This window comes from Dipodomys ordii, unplaced genomic scaffold (assembly GCF_000151885.1).
Source record: "Dipodomys ordii isolate 6190 unplaced genomic scaffold, Dord_2.0 Scaffold13, whole genome shotgun sequence".
In the NCBI taxonomy this organism is placed as follows: domain Eukaryota; kingdom Metazoa; phylum Chordata; class Mammalia; order Rodentia; family Heteromyidae; genus Dipodomys; species Dipodomys ordii.
In genome coordinates, this window is record NW_012267229.1 from 13,779,455 (window position 1) to 13,798,556 (window position 19,102).

Genomic DNA, 19,102 nt, shown 5'->3' on the forward strand with positions numbered 1-19,102 from the left:
AGGAAGGAAGTCAGAGTTATGCCTGGACAGTTTGGTCAAATACAATACATTCCCCACCTGAGCAGACAATGTGCCCACAATCAGGAGGTGGTCCTGTGACTGGAAGTGAGAATTCAGGGAACAATCAGAAGGAAAGATTAGCTAAGAAGATGGCCAGCCCGTGTTGGCAGATGTCGAACGGGTAGGACCTATGTGGCAGGAGGAGGTCTGGTCCCCTCTGGGGCCCTGAGGTGGCCCCTCAGGCCAGGTTCCTGTCTTTCCTCCCTCCATCTCCAGATCTTGTCCTGTTCACTGTTCATTTCTGTACTCACAGCTTTCCTTCCTTCTATCCTGGACTGCACTAAAGCCTGGAAAGGAGACAATCTGTTTCCTTCAGCCAATCTGATCTGGAGAAACTACCTGTGCAGGCTCTAGTTACTGCCAGAAGCTCTGGTTCCTGGTGATTGCCAGGACATGGAGTAGACTTGAGCTAGTGAGCACCCTAAGCAAGACAGGCAGAAAGTCTGATTCTATCTAGGCTGATTTACATCGCTAGATGACAGCATAATGAGCACAGCGAGGGGCTCAGAGCCATCATTTCAGCCACCCAACTGAGGCAGCAAACTGGCAGGGCAGGGGGTGGGGCCACTGTACAGCCACACAGTTTTCCTCTAGCTGATGGACACCCAGACGCAGCAGTGTTCTTCAGATGAGGCACAGAGCTGCCCTGGGTGAGGAGGCAAATGATCACATTTCTGCCCCACTGACCTCTCCACCCACCTGTAAGGTACCAGGGTGTAGAGGGGTTGGGAGAGGGATGCAAAGGACGGAGTTGGCTGCCTCTTCTCACACCACCTCTGGCTGCTTCTCTGGCAGGCGTAACCGGGTGGGAGTCCAAACTCCACACTTCAAGAGAGGATCCCCAACAGCCACACTCAAGACAGGCCATGATGGATGCCACCAGATGGACGTTCGTCACCATCATGTATTGCACGGAAGCATCCAGGTACCAGGTCATCTGTACCATTCCTGCTGGGCCTCAGTCTCCCCCTGTGCACTTAGAAAGGGACCCACTTCAGACGCTCTAACAAGGGGTCTTTCAGGCAGGCGGCCAGCCACTGGGACTGTCACTCCATCCTGGCTCTGCGAGCCCCTCTGGCCTGGCTTTGGGGATTAGGGCCAGGCAGCCTCTTATTTTAGGTTAAGAGGCATTAGGAAAGGATGAGAAACTAAGCCAGGCAGGGCTCTTTCAGGGACCCAGCATACTTCACAGTGAGCATGGGGATCTGGGCTGGCTGCGGGGTTGCAGTCAGTGGTCTCCTGCAGCCAAGGACAGAGCTTGAGGAATTCTCAGCTATGATCAGCAGAGGTCCAGGATCAGGACTCTCCGGCCTGCAGGAGGCCTCGCTCTCTGGCCTTTGCCACCTCCCTACCCTCACCCCATGGCTCTGCCTCTTGCCCTCTCCCTGGAAAGATTTTTACCACAAGGCGAGACAGAAGGATGGAGTCTAAGCACAAACAACAGCCCTGTACTTCAAGCCTATCCAGGGCTCCCCACTCCCGTTAGTGTAGATGGGCCTCAGGCCCTATAATGTTGTCAAGCAGGCCAGCAATACCCTTGTTCTCCCCCCAACTCCGCAGCTCCCAAGGCTAGTGCTCCTATCACAGCTGCATTTCCAGCTTTTTGTTGGATAATTGGACATAGAGTCTCACGGACTTTTCTGCCTGGGTTCACTTGAAACTGAAATCTTCAGATCTCAGCCTCCTGAGGAGCTAGGATTACAGCTGTGAGCCCCAGTGCCCGGCATGGAACTCAGTTTGTTTACAGCAGTCTGCACTTTCCCTGCAGCAGAGCTAGTCACCCAGCTTAGGGCATAAAGCTGAGGAACCCATTGCTCAACATCATGCTAGTTCCTGGCCCCACTGGGAAGAGCAGTCTGCTTGGGGCTCTAGTTAGTGTTGGGAGCCACTTACCGTTACTGTGATTTCCTGTCTGGAGGGAAGCAGGGGCCTGCAGGTTGCTGCCCAAGGCCCCATAGCTGCGGTAACTGTAGTTGAGGCCGCCGTTGACGTACACGGGGTCCTGGGAGTAGGAGGAGGCTGGCAGTGAGTAGGTGGAGTGGGTTATGGCTGCGGAGTCCCGGGAGTGCTGCTTGTCCAAGGCAATGGGCTCATCCTGCAAGGGCAGCACAATGTTGCTGGGGAACAGGGCAGAAAGCTCTAGCCACCACCCCAGGCCCCAGGCAAAAGCTGTAGCCCCAGGGTTCCTGGGACCCAGCGTCATGGCTCTCTGATTGACTTGTCCCAGGCATTTCCCCAAAAGACTTCCATTTGGGGGCTGGGAATCTACACTGAGATAGGGTCTCACTGTATAGACTGGGCTGACCTGGAATTCTTTGATTCTCCTGCTGTAGCCTCCCAAGCACTGGAATTAAGGTGTTGTGCCACCATGCCCAGCCCGACTTTGGAGGTCTGCAGGGCCCTCGTGATGCACTCCTCCAGCCTTCCCTTTCCCCTTGCTGCCCCCTCACAGCTTGTCTGGGCACTGTTCTCCATGTCCCCCCTCTCCCCCCAGTGCCAGGGCTTCAGGGTGATGGGTGAGCCTGCCCTGGGCACGGCCGGCGATGAGCGCGTACCTGGGAGGACTGGTAGATCTCCAGGCGCATCCTCTTGGCTGCTTTTCTCGTCTCGCTCTCACAGGCGGCTGCGAGGATGTTTTCTGCCATGGCGGAGGTCAGGTGGGGGGGTGTGGGTCTGGTCTGCAGGTAGAATGGCCATGAGTGGGAGTTGGGTATTGGGGCTGGTGGGCCCCAAGCTTGACTGAGTCATGTAACCTTTCTGGGCCCCTGCTGTGCAAGAGGGCTTCTGGGAGAGCTGGGGGTAAAGGGTCTACCAGGGCGTGCACGGGGGCCTTGGTGGCAAGTGGGGAAAGGGCAGCTGGGGGAGACTCACCATCTCCATGCCGTTCTTCTTCATGCGGCGACAGGACTTGAGGTAGGTGCGGATGCGCTTGCGGGCCCGCTCCTGGAACTCGGGAAACTGCCGACTGCACGATTCGATGATGGCCTGGATCTTCTCCTTGGGTTGCTTGGAGATGGGCACCATTCGGTCCAGGTTCTCATCCACAAAGAGCCGCACAAACATCTGTGGGCAACAGGGGCTGTGGGAGGGGCTGTCCTCGCCTGGGACCTCCCCCCCTTCTGCCGGGCCCTGTCTGGTGCTTACGTTAAAGGCCTTGAGACGCTCGGGGTCCATGCCCTCAGAGTCATTCATCTTGTCATTGTCCTCGTGGTCATCGTGGTCATCATCGTCGTCATCCGCTGCGGGGGCCCGGCCCACTGTCAGGTCCTCAGGACAGCCACTGACCTCGGTCTTGATAGAATCATAGCTCCCAGAGCTGTAAGGAGGGGACTGGGGGGTGGGGAAGAGCGGACAGAGGACGCATCAGGTGGGCTGCCCTTTCCTGGAGGGTGGTCAGCTCGCCCAGCTGCCATGACAGCTCTGTGCACAGCACGCCTGCCTCTGGCCCCCTTCATCTGCAAAATGGGGCAGCAACCCCAGCCCAGCTCTGCCTGTGCTGGTATGAGGAGGTTTGACTACAGCAGGACCCACCACATCCTGTGAGGGAGAGAAAAGGACTCCCACCCCAGCCAGCCTCTTCTGGGTTTCCTGCCCGATCCTCCAGGAGCCACAACCCCTAGTTGACAAGTGAGCCGTCACCAGAGCAGTGAGTGGGCTGTCTGTGGGAGGAGGAACAGATGGGCTGGAGGAGGGAGCCAGCCAGGGCCACAGGTCCACAAGGTGGGGTGCCTGTCCCCGAAGGAAACACCTTGAGAATGCCGTCGCGCGAGGAGGGGCCCGGCCCAGCTGCCTGGGCTGCCTATCCTGCGGCCTTCCAGTCCCACCAGTTCCTCGCTCCACAGGTTCCTCATTTGTGTCTCCTGTTTTCCAGCCTGCTCCCTACCAGCTTGCCCTTCAAGGCCCAGTTCCACATCATCTTTCTCCTGTCCCTGTTTAAAAGTTTGTGCCTGTGGCATGTCTTGGTGTCCTGGTCCTTTCCCTGGAGAAGGTAGCATTAGTTGGGCCCAAGGGACACAGAGCACGTAGCCACTGATCTCATGCTACAAGCCGCCTGCAGGGAGCCCGGTACTTCCAGAGGAAGAACTCCATGGAGACACGCCCTGCCCTCCCTGTGTCCTGACTGCTGGCCAGTCTCTGTCCACGCAGATGTGCAAGGACATCAGAACCCCAGCCTTCCAGTCACAGTGCAGGGCCCAGCGATGACTACTAGTGGGTTCCGTGACCTCTGGCAGGGCTGATTTCCAAACTACCTCTCGGCTAAATCCTCAGCCAGGACCAGAGCAGGCAGGCAGAGAACACTCTGAGGGCTGCTCGAGTATTTGCTCCCCTCTCTCACTTCCCTGGTGCCCAACAGCCTGATAGGGTCCACCCTATAACTTGGCAGTGGTGGTAAAGTTAGAGCAAAGTTTGCCCCCACAGTAAGACAGCTGCTCTGCTTGTTCCCGGGACCTGCTGCTAGCCAGGTTCCTTTGATAGCTGCATGATGATAACGTGACATCATTTCTTTGTCTCAAATTTTCCCATGAGACACTGAGCGGACTCTTCCTGGCACCTACTGCACCCCCTGAAGAAGAAAAATGGGAGCACAGCAGAGGAAAAGCCTGCTGGGGGGCAAAGCGCTGGAGCCAGGGCCACAAGGCTGCAAAGATGCTCCCGGAGAGCCAGGCTGGCCTCGCTGCTTCAAGAAACCTTAGTGGACCTGAGTCAGCCTACAGCGGGGACACCCACATGACTGCCCCTGCCCCCAGAAAACGTGAGGCCTGTGTTCAAAGTGTTCCGTGCTACTTGCTGTCCAAGCATTACTTGGGTGGTTTGGTTCTGTCTCAGTACTGAAGTTTGAACCCAGAGCTTCTTGCTTGCCAGGCAGGTGCTGTACTGCTTTAGCCATGCCTCCAGCTCTCCTTGCTGTTCCTGACAGACGGTTCCAGGCGAGGGGCTATGTCGCCTGCCACCTCCTCCAAAGCAGGAGCGCGCGGCCCCTCTCCACAGCTGGGATTTCGCCCCTGTCCTGAGGTCTCGTGTGGGCTGGCCCCCGCTCCCCTCCCGCCCGAGGCCCCACAGCCCCCTGCGGGCTGCGGACAGGCAGCGGCTCCGGCCCACAGCCCCACACACCTCGGGGGTGCTCTTCACGCCGTACTTGACCCGGCTCCTCAGCCCGTCGGCGCCGCAGCCCTCGGAGGGGTAGGACGGCGTGCCGAGCGCGGTGGCCGCCGGGAGCTTGTCACACAGGTTGATGGGCTGGTCCTCGGCCGCCGCCGTGAAGTCCATGGGGGCTGCGGCGCCGTTGCCGTTCATCTCGGGGAAGGCAGGGTCGCCCTGCGTGCTGCTGGACGTGGACGGGTTCAGGGTGGAGGAGCCATTGCCGCTGCCGCTCTCGGAGGAGGAATCGTCTACGAGGAAAAGCCGGGGGGTGAGGCCCAGGCCTGGCTGGGTGTGGCGTCTTGGCATCGGCCCTCCGAGTACCTGTGCTGCTGGTCTCGCAGGGCAGAAGCGGCCACAGGAGTCTCCAGGCGCCCCCACGGGGCCCAGCCATGGTCTCCGGAGCCCCCTGTGCGCGAAGTGCCCCTCCCACCCTCAGCGGGCCTCGAATTTGCTCCCTTCGCTGCTTGAGGGCGGGCGGGAGGGCTGGGTCCCCGTGCCCCCCACGGCCAACCCACAGCGGAGGGCCGGCAGCACCCCCTGCTGGACGCGCTGCGCGTGGCCACAGGCGCCGGCCGCGCGGCCTGGGCTCGGGCGCCCCCTGCTGGGGAGAGGCCGCATTGCTGGCGGATCTGGGAAGATAACGCGGGCGCTCCGGGGACTGGATATTTTCGGATCCCGCCCGCCCCAGCCTCCTGCCTGGCCAGATCAGACAAGATGCGGGGTGGAAGCTACCGGGCCGCGGTCACCGGCAGGTGAGCGTCCCCGTGGCTCTGGGCGGCGCCCAGGTGCCCCGGCTCTGCCCCTGCCCCTTGCACGGGCGGAGCGGCCGGGGAGTCCCGACCATGTCCCAGGCCACCCTTCCCCCCAGACCAGGGTCGCGCCGGACCCCAACCCCCACTCTCAGCCAGCAGATTATGAAGATTTAGTCCCCGGTGCCGGGTACTGGGCACGCGCGCCTCCCGAGCGTCCCCATGGTGACCGAGCGGCTCCAGAGCCCTAACCAATCGCCGGCCTCTCGGCTACCCGGGGGCGGGACCGGGCTGCCCATCAAGCAGCCGGGCCCTGGGCCGAGGGGGAGGGGAAAGCACGGTGCGGCGGCACCCCTCCCCCCTCGGCGGCAGCAGGTCCCCTGGGCCGCTGCTTCCTGCAAGGCTTCCTCCGCCTCCTGAGCAGCCCAGCTCCACGCATCCTCCCGTGGGCTCGGCCCCAAGCCTCACCCCAGAGGCCCCAGGCTTTCCTCCTCCCGGCCCCCTCCGTCCAAACAGATGGTTTTCTTCGGGCAGCATCTCCAGTGACTAATCTAGATGTCTGGCACTATTTATTGAGCACCTACTGTATGCCAGCCCTGTCCCTGGTGGAGAAACCAAAGACTGAACCTCAGGGGGTTAACCCCTAGGGCAGGAACTGGATACTCAAAGCCAACTGCCCCTACCGGTCATGCCACACCCACTCCCCTCTCCTCCCAGCTGCCCTCCTCCTCCCTTGGCACCTCTGCTCCAGGCTTTTACCTCTGTGCCTTGTCCTTCCCGTGATCTCCTGCCCACCTTCAGCCTCCCTTGCCCAGGCCTCCACTCTTGACCCCTTCTGGGGCTTGATCTCCAGGCAGTGCTTGGGCTCTGTCATGCTCCTCTAGCTGGGACAACTTCCATCAATTGTCAAGGCTTGGCCCCAGGGGTCCTAGGAAGAAGGTGCTGGCTCTGGGTGGCTCCTGGTGGCCAGAGCACCTGAGGTACTGTAGTCCTGTGCTGGGGCGAAGGGGCTACAGGATGGGATGCCCCTGGCTGACTGGCTCAGCTCTGCCCACCCCGGCGGTGCCCTCCCACAGGCCTTACTTGACCTTAGAAAACCCTTGATTTTGCCTTGAGAAGCTCCTCAGTGAGCACCAGCCCAAATGGTCATGGCACTCACCGTGGGCACCAGGCCCTGCGGCTGCAATGTCACACCTTGCTTGGGACATAGCAGGATGGACCCCTACTCCATCTCTCTGAGATGAGCTTACACAGCTCAGGGGCTGCTGGGCTCTCCAAGAACTTCCATCCCATCTGATCAGCTAGGATGACAGAGGCTGCCAATACCTCGTCCTTGGGCAAGAACAGCAGGCTCAAGTCCTCCAATGCCACCTTAGCCTGGTAAGAGACACATACTCCCGTTCGTATAGAAAGCTAGAAATCCCTATCACTGTGTCCGTCCCCAGATTTAACAATACTGGGAACTGATTTTCTCTGGCATTTTGAGAAGCCTCAGGAGATAATGGTGAGGCGACATGTGGGCGAGCCACGCAGCCAGCGGAGGATCCTTCAGAGTGATTCTTAAGCGTGAATGAAGCTGGGTATATGCTGTGCTGTGGACAAACACTATGCTCAGTGGGGTAAGCCAGATGCAAAAGAATAAAGGCCCAGCGAGTCTACTTATACAGGGGACCTTGAAGTACCTTGGAAGTTATTGGGGGCAGGGTTGGAACTGAGTGGTGACGTTTCTGTTTGAGGTACTGACTGTGCAGCACTGAATTCACTTGGTTTGGTTTGTATACTTTAAAAAGTTAAGATGTGGGGCTGGGAAGGTGGCTCAGTGGTAGAGCGCTTGCCTTGCATGCCTGAGGCCCTGGGTTCGATTCCTCAGCACCACATAAGCAAAAAGAAAAAAGCCGGAAGTGGCGCTGTGGCTCAAGTGGTAGAGTGCTAGCCTTGAGCTGAAGAGCTGAGGGACAGCGCCCAGGCCCAGAGTTCAGGCCCCACGACCGGACCCCCCCCCAAAAAAAATTAAGATGTGCTGGCCCACCCATGGTGGCTCACGCCTCTAATCCTAGTTACTCAGGAGACTGAAAGCTGAGGATCGTGGTTCAAAGCCAGCCTGGGTTGGAAAGTCCATGCAACCCTTATCTCCAATTAGCCACCAGAAAATGGAAGTGGTGCTGTGGCTCAAAGTGGTAGCTCACTAACCTTAAGTAAAAGAGCTCAGGGAGGGCTGGGAATGTGGCTTAGTGGTAAGAGTACACTTGCCTAGCATGCATGAATCCCTGGGTTTGATTCCTCAGTACCATATAAACAGAAAAGCCGGAAGTAGTGCTGTGGCTCAAGTGGTAGAATGCGAGCCTTGAGCAAAAGCAGCTCAGGGACAATGTTCAAGCCCCAGCCTGGCCAAAAAAAAAGAATAAAAAAGAGCTCAGGGATAGTGCCCAGGCCCTGAGTTCAAGCCCCACAACTGACAAAAACAAAAACAAAACCCACCCAAACTTTGGGCAGGCCTGCAGCCTTTCATTTATAAGCTATTTGCCACCACGGTTTCTCCACGCCACATCTGGGTCAGGGATACAGAAGCCCACATTTAAGTGACAAAGTTACTCTCAGGTGGCCGTAGTCTGGTGGACTAGCCACTGCCCTTCACAGCCCTCCCCAGTGCCATCCTGTGAGGAGTGCAGAGGAGTTGTGAGCTGTGTGGATACCATCTCAGTGACCTTGAAAAGGTCACCTCCCCCTCCTTGTGCCTCAGTTTTGCTTCAGAATGGCTCTCATGTCACAAAATATGTTTTATACAGTGTGGACTAGCCTTAGCATAAGTACAGATGCTCAGAAAAGGAAGTTGAGGCAGTGACTTAGGAGGCAGAGATGAGAGATGTGGCTTGAGGCCTCCTGAGCAAAGTTATCAAGACTGGCACCAACCTAGCTGGGTATGATGAAGCGCACTTGTTACCCCAGCTGTTAGGGAAGCATGGGGAGGAGGATCACAGTCTAAGCCCAGCCCCAGGCAAAAATACAAGCCTCTATCTGAAAAATGATGCAAAAAGGAACCAAGGCTGAGAGTCATGTCGCAGAGCAGGGCCTAGCAGGCACTGAGCGCGGGAGTTCAAACCAAGGGAGGGAAGGAGGGAAGCTGGCTTCCTGCACCCACAGTCTCACTTCACTCACTTCCTACATCTGTCTCCCAGACTAGAGCACCAACTTCTGGAGCCCCAGCACAGACACAAAATTAGAGATGGGCTCCATGGTGGGAGTGGGGGTGGGGGAGACACCTGGGAGAGCTGTGTCTGCCCCATGCCTGCCTGACTCTTCTTAACATGGTGGCAGCTGAGCTGGGCACTGGGGACCAGGTGAGAAGATGGGCTGCTACCCGTGGGTCCATGCTCCAGTGAGCAGGAAACCAAGCACAAGAGCTCCTGAGGAGACTGGGCTCCAATGAAGATGTCACTTGCCTCCTCCGCCTCCTCCCCCTCCATTCCCTCCTCCCCCCATTCTTCAAGGCCTGCCTGAGCACCTCCCTCCTTGTGACCCCCCCCCGCCTCAAGCATGGGGAAGACCTAGGGCCAAGCAGGGGCCAAGGTTCTGCACAGGGAGAGGTGGTTCCCGCTATCCCTCAGCCCATGGGCAGTGGCTACGGCCCCCATCCACCCCCACAGCCCCACAGCCCCTGCTGGCACACTTCCCCCACTGTTCACCCACACCTAGGCCTTTGCACTGCTGCCCCTTCTTTCTGGGCCTGGGTGCTGTCCCTGAGGTTGGTTTTTTGTTTTATTTTTCCCCTCAGGGTTAGCGCTCTAGATCCTCAAATCTCAGCCTCCTGAGCAGCGGGATTACAGGCACTGTGCCACCAGTGCCCAGCTGTCGCCCCGTCTTGGTATTGGTCTCTCCCTGGCTCTTCTGGGGCTCCTTCCCTATTCTTCCCGGTCATGGTCTGCCCAGCCCCTGCTCTGACATGCAGACCCCCCCCTTTACCTGGATCTTCTCAAGTTTATCATCTTCTGACAATACTATTGTTTGCGGTACCTGGTCTGGGGGGGGGGGAGGGGGGGGCTGGAGGCCATGGCTTCAGTGGGCAGGTTTGTATCGCTCCAGCTTTCCCACAAGCTGCACTCCTTCCTCTTGTAAGGGCACCTAGGCTTCCTGGGTTCCTCAGCATGAACACAGGCCCAGGGCTTGGACAGTCTGCACAGCCCACTGCAGCGACTGCAATGATGTGCACCAACCGAGACCCAAAAGAGTTATTTCCAGGCTTTCTCCACCCGGGGGTAGCTGAGTCTGCTGGGCAAGGGACAGGCTGGCACCCACAGACCCCTAAACCCACCTGTGCCTAAAGCCGAAGAAGGCCCTAGACTATTTCCTTATTGCTGAAGCTAGCTGGAGGCCAACATGCGTCACGTGTGTCTGGTTTGGTCTCTGAGTAATCAGGGGCCCAGGACCAGCCCTGGGAACAGGGCTCCCTCCTCCCCCACCCATCCTGAGATTACTGGCGCCCGCAGGCCCCACCTCTGCGGAGATGGGGGAAACGGGGGCCTAAAATTGGGACAGCTGGACTCCAACCCATTCCAAGTTCTTCCTCCCTCTCCCAAAACCTGACTTCAAAGAGACTTTGACAGGCACCCTGGACACCTTGAGCCCAAATGGCCCCCGTGGGGCTGGGTGCCCTGTCTGCACGACCTTGGGTACAGCCACCTCCTGAGATCCTCTTATCTGTAGTCCAGGGAGTTGCCGCTGACACCCTCTTGGGCTCTAACACTTTATGACTTTGTGAAAACACCCAGCTGGCCCCATGGCTCCAAAGGCTTAGTGCTCAAGCCCTTCCAGGGTTGTAGCCTCCAATTAAGGGCATTATTTTGGCAGGCCATAGGCCCTGGATGGACACACCCAGGCCGGGAGCTGAAGGTGGAGGGTCAGGGTACTCAGGATGCCCCTCCAGGACAGGTACCTCACCTCAAGCCAGCCTGTCAAAGCTCAGAACACCCACAAGACACAACTGACCCCCCCTCCCCATGTACCCCCACCCCCAAGCCTACGACTGGGTGCCCTGGAGGCAGGCAGGGAGGCAAAGAACACACAGCTCCTGCGCATTTCTCCAAAGCGGTCTCGCCAGCTTGGTGAAGGATGGTTCCCCAGGAGGGCAGGACCTGGAGTCCACCACCTGTACCCGCCATGCCTGTGGACAAGGGAAGGCCGGCCATGCCCATCGAATGTAACGTGGGGCAATGTGCTGCTATTCAAATGGGGGAATTAGTGATGAATGAGGGAAATTGTTCCTCCCTCTGTCCCGTCTCCAGAAGGAGACAAAAACTCCTTTTACCTCGGCAAACAATGCCCTTATGTGGGCGCCAGCACCCCGCAGCCCACACAGGCCCCGCTCTGTGCAAGCCACCAATCGCCACACTGGGCTCTGGGGCCATAGCCAGGGGCATCCTATTCTGGTGGGTGGCTGAGGCCAGTCCCAGACCAGGCCGAGAAGGCCCACCATCCCTGGGAATCCTGCACAAGGCCACATGAGCTCACATCCATGGCTCCCAGGTAGCCCGCCTCTTGTGGCCAGAGGTGGGGCTGCTGGGGGCAGGGTGGCCAGCTGGTAAGGCCAGAGCAGCAGCTAGGCAGGAATGAGGAGGAGCCATCAATAATTCACACACAAAAGCTGTAAGCTGGGGAAGAGGAAGGAATGCTGGGCAGAGCGCTGGAGCCAGCAGTCCCCATGGCCGCCAGGGTGGAAGCCCCTGAGGGCCTGAGATACCGTCACGGGCTGTAGGCTGAGGCCAGCCTGCTCTGAGCTCAGGGCCCACACCTCCCCGGGGCTGTCCATCTGACCAAAGCCAGTGGACTGAGCCGTGGTTACATGCTGCCTATTGGCTCTTCCTCTCAGAAGGCAGGGTGGAGGGGAGCGTGGGGAGCCCACCGTCACCAGATGAGGTCTGCATTCTCTGCCTTGCCTTCAGGTCACTGCTCCACAGAGCTGCCTGGACTAAACACACCCCTGCTCACCCCTATTTCATGGAGCCTTTTCTGGGCAGCATGCCTTGATGTGTTGGCCAAACTTCCCGACTTGCTCCTTAAATGGGTGCCAACACCTAGGTCTGCACAGTCAGGAGTGACATGGTCCACAGAGGGTGTGTCACATGTGGAAGTTTGCTAATGCCGTGTTAAAAAAAATAAATACAAGTCCAAAGCTGGACTTTTATTGATCACACTTGTGATCCTAGCAACTCAGGAGGCAATTACCTGGAGGATCACAGTTCAAAACCAGCCAGGGGGGCTGCGAAGGGGGCTCAATGGTAGAGTGCTTGCCTTGCATGCATGAGGCCCTGGGTTCGATTCCTCAGCACCACATAAGCAGAAAAAAAAAACGGAAGTGGTGCTGTGGCTCAAGTGGTAGAGTGCTAGCCTTGAGCTGAAGAGCTGAGGGACAGTGCCCAGGCCTGAGTTCAAACCCCACGACTGACAAAACAAAGCAAAACAAAAACCCTAAACCAAAAACCAAAAAACCCCAGCCAGGGCAGTCGAATGGGAGAGATTCTTATCTCCAATTAACCAGCAGAAAGCTGGAACTGGAGGCATGGCTCTCGTGGCAGAGCACCAGCCATAATCGAAAAAAAGCTTGTGGGAAAGCACAAGGCCCTGAATTCAAGCCTAAGTACCAGCAATGAATAAATACATAAATGAATGAATTCGCTACCTCCCTAACCTCACCCAATGCTAGGGAACAAACCCAGGGACTATTTGAAGGCTAATGCTAATGGTACACTCTTGTAATCCCACCACTCAAGAGGCTGAGATAGGATTTTGAGTTCAAGGTCAGCCTGTGAGATCCCATCTAAAATTTTTTTTTTGGTCGGTCGTGGGCTTGAACTCTGGTCCTGCGTGCTGTCCCTGTGCTCTTCAGCTCAAGGCGAGCGCTCTACCGCTTGAGCCACAGCGCCGCTTCTGGTTTTCTAGTGGTTTATTGAAGAGTCTCATGGACTTTCCTACCCAGGATGGCTTTGAACCGTGATCCTCAGATCTCAGCCTCCTGAGTAGCCAGGATTACAGGCGTAGAGCCACCAGCACCTGGCCTAATTTTTTTTTTCATTTTTGCCAGATCTGGGGCTTGAACTCAGAGCCTGGGCACTGTCCCTGAGCTTCTTTTGCTCAAGGCTAGCACTCTACCACTTGAGCCATAGCACTACTTCTTGCTTTTTCTATTTATGTGGTGCTGAGGAATCGAACCCAGGGCTTCATGCATGCTAGGCAAGCACTCTACCACTAAGCCACCTTCCCAGTCCTTTCCCTTCTCAAATTTTAAAGAATTCACAATATAATAAATTCACAATGATAAATTCACAGTATCTCCAACATTAATAAATGCAACAGAGATGCTTTAGCTTCTGCTTTCATGCTAGCCAAGGACACCACTGTGATTTCCCACAGGTTTGCACCTGCCCTTCCTGAACATGGCGCAGCTGCTGGTGACAACTGCATCTATGGCACAGAGCTGGGCTTCCCCCCAAAGTGGCACTGTCCATCTCAGCGGGGTCCTTGGCGTCCAAGCTGCCGATGAGAGTTTAGCTGTGAGGGCAAGTAGTCCAAGTGGCAAGAAGGGAGAGGGGGAACACCAAGTTTGTACCAGTTGTGGAGGATGAGGTGCTAGGCAACTTGTAGCTCCTGATGTCAGTGGAGAGCCAGAGGCTCCCCAAGGGGTGGTCACCAGCCCTATCTCCAGCTTTTAAGTCCCCAGGGATGACAGACAGGGCCTGCCCCACCCCCACCCCACTTCCTGGATTCTCCCAACCCACCAGTTAGGACCAGTGCAGAAGCTTCCAGTGTGGAGCCTTGCAGCCAGATCCCAAGCACTGGCAGTGAGAAATAAACACAAATTAAACATGCAAAGCTCTCCCCAAAATGCCTACTGCTGGCCACCCCCCAGTCCCCACAAGTCATGTGTCTGAGAGCAAACAGCCACTGCAGGCCACCATGTGTGAATGATTCACGGACAGCGCCCTGCCTGGAAGCCCGTGTGCAGTGTCCCAGGCCTCTGGCAGGCCTTCCACAGGCCCTCCCAGAAGCCGGTCTAGGGTTGTTGCATCCCAGTCCTCGGGTCAGAGTCACTTCCGGGTTCCTGCAAGAGACACCTGACGGTGCCTCTTCGGCATACCCACCCCTCCCCCACCTCTCAGCACAGCAGCGCTGCCCTAGCAGAAGCCCTGAGCAGAGGCTCTGATCTGCCAGATGGCCCCACACACCCAGGCTAATCTTGGGGGGTTCTCCCTCATCTCCTCAAGCCCCAGAGTTTGTCCTGCCCTGGTGTCCTCACTGGGCATCTGCCCCCCCCCCACCAACTGGGACAAGGCCAGCGTTGTTCAGGCCTGCCTGCTGGGGGGATAAAGAGGTCTCTCGGAGCTGTCTCCTGGTCTCTCACCCTTGTTGGGCTGTAGCCAGCACAGCCCAGCATTGTCTGTCCTGCCTGCAACCCAGCTGATGATGGACATTTTTCTGTGACCTGGGACTGTCCTATGGCCTGCAGCCAATCCCTGGAAGAGCTGGGGCCCAAGCTCTGTGCTCCTGGTGGGAAGGGAGGGAAGAGAAGGGAGGGGAGGGGAGGGGAAGGAAGAAGGAAAGCCATAGTGGACAACTGGGCCTTCAAGAGGAACATACAGCTCTTGCTCTAGGAGGAGGGAGATGAATGAGGCCTATGTCCAGCCTCCAGCCTCACCTGAGAAAAAGAGAGTCAGGTGACAGACAGGGTCGAGCTTGGCAGAAGGAACAGAGCAGAGAAGTTTAGCTTAAAAGACCATTGCAGGGGCTGGGAAGGTGGTTCAGTGGTAGAGTGCTTGCCTTGCATGCATTAGGCCCTGGGTTCGATTCCTCAGCACCACATAAGCAAAAAGAAAAAAGCCGGAAGGGGCGCTGTGGCTCAAGTGGTAGAGCGCTAGCCTTAAAGAGCTGAGGGATAGTGCCCAGGCCCAGAGTTCAGGCCCCATAACTGGACCCGACCCCCACCCCCGCAAAAAAAAAGACCATTGCAGCAGCCGGGCGCCAGTGGCTCACGCCTGTCATCCTAGCTACTCAGGAGGCTGAGATCTGAGGCTCACGGTTCAAAGCCAGCCTGGGCAGGACAGTCTGTGAGACTCTTATCTCCGATTAGCCACCAGAAAACTGGAAGTGCCGCTGTGGTAGAGCACTAGTCTTGAGCTGAAGAGCTGAGGGACAGCACCCAATCCCAGAGTTCAAGCTCCAAAACCAACAACAACAACAAAAACCACTGCAGAGCTTGGGGACTGACTGCAGTCTCTGTACTCAGGAGGCTGAGACAGGAGGGTCATAAGTTCTAGGCCAGCCTGGTCTACATAACAAGATTTCATCTCATCAAACAACAATCCCCTCAGGCTGTCCATCCCCACAATGTGACAGTAGCCTGGGCAATGCCCAGACTTGAGTGCTGGGTCTCCAGGGAGAGACCTGCAGGCCAGAAGCGTTGGGCTCCTGGTGGGGAGGGGGCTGGTCAACCCCAGGGGTGGGCAGGATAAAAGGGAAAACCAGAAATGGCCATTGCAGATTGCCCTCTCATTCTGAATGGCCTGTCCCCAACAGCCTTTCCCTACAGGCTGAACGGCCTCCTGCCTCACCCCTTACTCCTCTCCAGGAGGGTATGCGGCACCCTTGGCGCCTGCCCAGCAGCTGCCCACAGAAGGCATGCCACCACAGGCTGGGTCTCCCCAATGGGAATGCTGCTACCTTGTAGACCGCCTCCAGCCTCAGGGGTTGCAGGGAGAGTGCCAGTTCAAGAAGCAGGGTTTTCAGGGACTCAGGGTCCCCACACAGGCCCCGCGCCAGTCGGGGGGAGTGGGGCAGGAGTTCAGGAGTTGCTAGGGCAAGCTGTGAGTATCCATGCCCAGCCGGCACAAAGCCTGCCCTCCCAGCTCAGGCTGGCCTCTACCTCGAGACCCTCCTGCCTCAGCCTCTTCAGTGCTGTAATTACAGGCCTGCACTACCATGGAGGCATACAATCTTTTCTAAGGAAACAAGATTTTAGGGGTGAGAAGAAGGTGAGAAGCACAAGAGTGTGAAGAGTGTGAAAAGGAGGAAGGCTGTGATTAGAGCCCCTTGGAGCTCAGGGGGCTGGAGAGGTAGGAGCGGGGCCTGTGGGTCTACGGAAAGACTCAGATAGTCTTGGAGAAGCAGAGGCCTCAGTGCCTAAAGGTCTCTGGTTCCAGTCTCTCAGCCTGATGGCACCAGGGGGCCCACAACCTGGCTACCAGACCGGCCACCTGTGAGCCTTCACACCATCCATGCATCATGGAGTCTTCAGCAGGACAGGAAGGTGGGTGCAGATTATTCTAAAACCCAGAGAGTGGAAGTGACTTGCCCAAGGCTACACAGCAAGGAGGTGCAGAAAGGATCTGAGCTGAGGCTGAGGCAGTATAGTTGAGTCTGTCTGCATCAATCCACTGAGCCTCCCTCCAGAGAATAGGGAGAAGGGCACCCAAGAAGAAAGGCAGAGGAAAGGGTGGGAAGGGTCCTTGCTGGCCGGAAAAAGAGAGGCAGCCCCAGTGTAAATGGCCAGCCAGGGTGAGCAAGCTCTACCTGCTCCCAGGGGGCTGCCCAGAAGCCTTGGGGGATTTCTAGGTGGTAAAAGGCCCCACTTGCTGCCTTGGTCAGCTGCGCCACAGACAGAAGCCCAGGCTCAGAGAGGGCAAGTAGCTTTCCTATGCACTCACTGTAGGGTAGGGGGCAAGGCTGGCACTGTTCAGCAGCTCCAGAGCAGAGTGGCGGGCCACCTCCAGGGCCCCTCCTCTGCCCATGCCAGCCAGTATGTGGCTCAGGCAGGTGACTCCATGAAATAGCCATCGTTCCACAGACAGGAGCCGTCAAATAGGTCTGGGAAGAACCTGCCACCCACAATCTGGGCAAGTTCCTCTCCTGGGGGGGGATGTGGCTTCTGCTGGGCAGTGGGAATGGTCAATTCTGTGCTCAGTAGGGCTGAGCACATGGTGGACTCAGGGACAACCTTTAAGTGCGATGTGGCTCTGCACCTGTGACAGGGTAGGGCATGGGGGGGTGGGGAACGAAGGGGCCACGGGTGACACCAGGAGGAAATGAAGCTTTGATGTGCGCAGAAAGCCTAGGAAATGTTTTCTTTTCTTGTTTTGCATCTGAGGGGATAAACAAGACACTTGGGGGGTGGGGGAGAAGAAGGCTGCCCTTGGGGACCCCTTTGCATGGCACAGCATGCAGTGCTCGCACCTCATTCTAAGGTTCCCAGAACCTTGGCAGAGCCAGGGGACCCCTCAGTGCCTTGGCTCGGCCTTAGGCTGATGTGGCACTGGGCATGGGGTAGATGGGGAGAGTGGGAAGCCCCAGACCTGGCCTCCAGGCAGGAAGCACTGCCATTGCCTCCCAACCGCCCAGGGGACATGGGATATGGTTCTATGACCGGTGGGTTCCAGAAGCCAGGACATAGGAGGGGCCTGGTCTGAGGAGCGCACACATACTGGGGGGGGGAGGGGCTGGATGCTCCAGGGCTCTACAGGGCTCCTCCAGCACCCCCAACAACCTGTGCTGGCGAAGGCGAAGGCGGAAGCAGGATCTTCTGCTGTCCCCTCATGCTGGCTTCCTGCCTGCCTGGGAGGTGAGTAATGTCCGCTCCCTGCCCCCATGCATCCCTTCTGGAGGCCAGGCCTCACATTTTCCGCTCAGGAAGGGGCAGAGTGAGGGGCTGGGGAAGAGGAGGGGGAGGGGCTTGCAGTAGGGATTGGGACCTTGTCCCGCCACATGAGTGGCCATGGGGAGATGCCCTGGCTCGCCTGCTGAGTGCGCGCAGCACAGATTCACCTTCACCCAGCCCTTCACTCAACAAGCCCTTCCCCAAGGGCCTTCTCCATGGCCTTCTCCCGTGTGCCTGGAGCCCTGCCCACCCAGGAGAAAGCCTATAGCCCACAGTTGCTTGACAGGGGGTCTGGATGGACTTTGATGGGTGCGGGGCAGAGGTGACAGGAGAAGCTGGTCTGCTTTGCCCTGGGCCTACAGGAGCTCTAACGTTCTGAGTGTGCAGGGACCTCACGCACTGCCCCTGTGCCTGCTCAGCTCCCTCCCCTGCTGACCCTGGCAGGGCTCCCAGTCTCTCCAGATCCTCAGTTTCCTCCCCTGTCAGATGGGCCAGATCCAGGTCCTCTCACAGGCAGTGGTGGCTGTGGAGGGAGGTGGAGAGAGGCCGAGGAGCAGTGCTGCCATCACCTATGGCTGAAAGGGCTGAGCTGCCACAGTCTGGGAGAGGACGGGGTGAAGGGCCCTTCAGGGGGCAGGACCTCTAAGACAACCCCGTGGGGTGAGGGTTGTGTATCCTGACTCACTTGGGATGTGCGGTTCCAGCCACACAACTGTCCCTGCCAGGCCCAAGTTTCCATCTTTCTCTCACGAAATTTAAAAAGAAAGGGGGTAAGCCGGGCGCTGGCAGCTCACGCCTCTGTAACCCTAGCTAATCAGGAGGCTGAGATCTGAGGATTGTGTAGTTTAAAGCCAGCCCTGGCAGGAAAGTCCATAAGAATCTTATCTCCAGTGAACCACTAGAAAACCAGAAGTAGCACTGTGGCTCAAGTGGTAGAGTGCTCACTTTGAGCTGAAGAGCTGAGAGACAGCACCCAGGCCCAGAGTTCAAGCCCCACAACCAACAATTAAAAAAAAAATAATAATAATAAAAAGGAAGAGGGTATAGTGGCATACATCTGTAATCCCAATATTCCGAGGCAGGAGGACCATGAGTCTGAGGCAGGTCCAGACTACACATTGATACTCTTTCTCAAAAGAAGGAAAAAAAAATTTAAATAAGAAAGCCCTAACTAACTGGGCTCTTGTGGCTTACATCTGTAATCCTAGCTACACGGGAAGCTGAGCTGTGATGGTCCCAGTTGAAGCCAGCCCAGGCTGGGAAGTCTGTGAGGCTCTAATCTCCAATTAACCACCAAAAAGAAGTGAAGGTGCGGCTCAAGTGTAAGAGTGCCAGCCTAAGCTGGGCGCTGGTGGCTCATGCCTGTAATCCTAGCTACTCAGGAGGCTGAGATCTGAGGACCACAGTTCAAAGCCAGTCGGGACAGGAAAGTCTGTGAGACTCTTATCTCCAATAAACCACTAGAAAACTTGGAAGTGGTGCTGTGGTAGAGCGCTCGCCTTGAGATGAAGAG

At 57.3% G+C, this 19,102-nt stretch overlaps 1 protein-coding gene across 1 annotated transcript in view; it reads right to left on the reverse strand.

Moving 5' to 3' along the window:
• Nol4l (nucleolar protein 4-like) overlaps positions 1-19,102 on the reverse strand; it is a 158,722-nt gene that overhangs the window by 5,618 nt on the left and 134,002 nt on the right. Inside the window, exons 9-13 of the mRNA XM_013010674.1 lie at positions 5,173-5,450; positions 3,205-3,390; positions 2,932-3,123; positions 2,616-2,738; positions 1,954-2,155 (exon numbers count right to left, since the gene is read on the reverse strand). Of these exons, the coding sequence (XP_012866128.1) occupies positions 1,954-2,155; positions 2,616-2,738; positions 2,932-3,123; positions 3,205-3,390; positions 5,173-5,450 (981 nt within the window). The remainder of the gene's footprint in view (positions 1-1,953; positions 2,156-2,615; positions 2,739-2,931; positions 3,124-3,204; positions 3,391-5,172; positions 5,451-19,102) is intronic.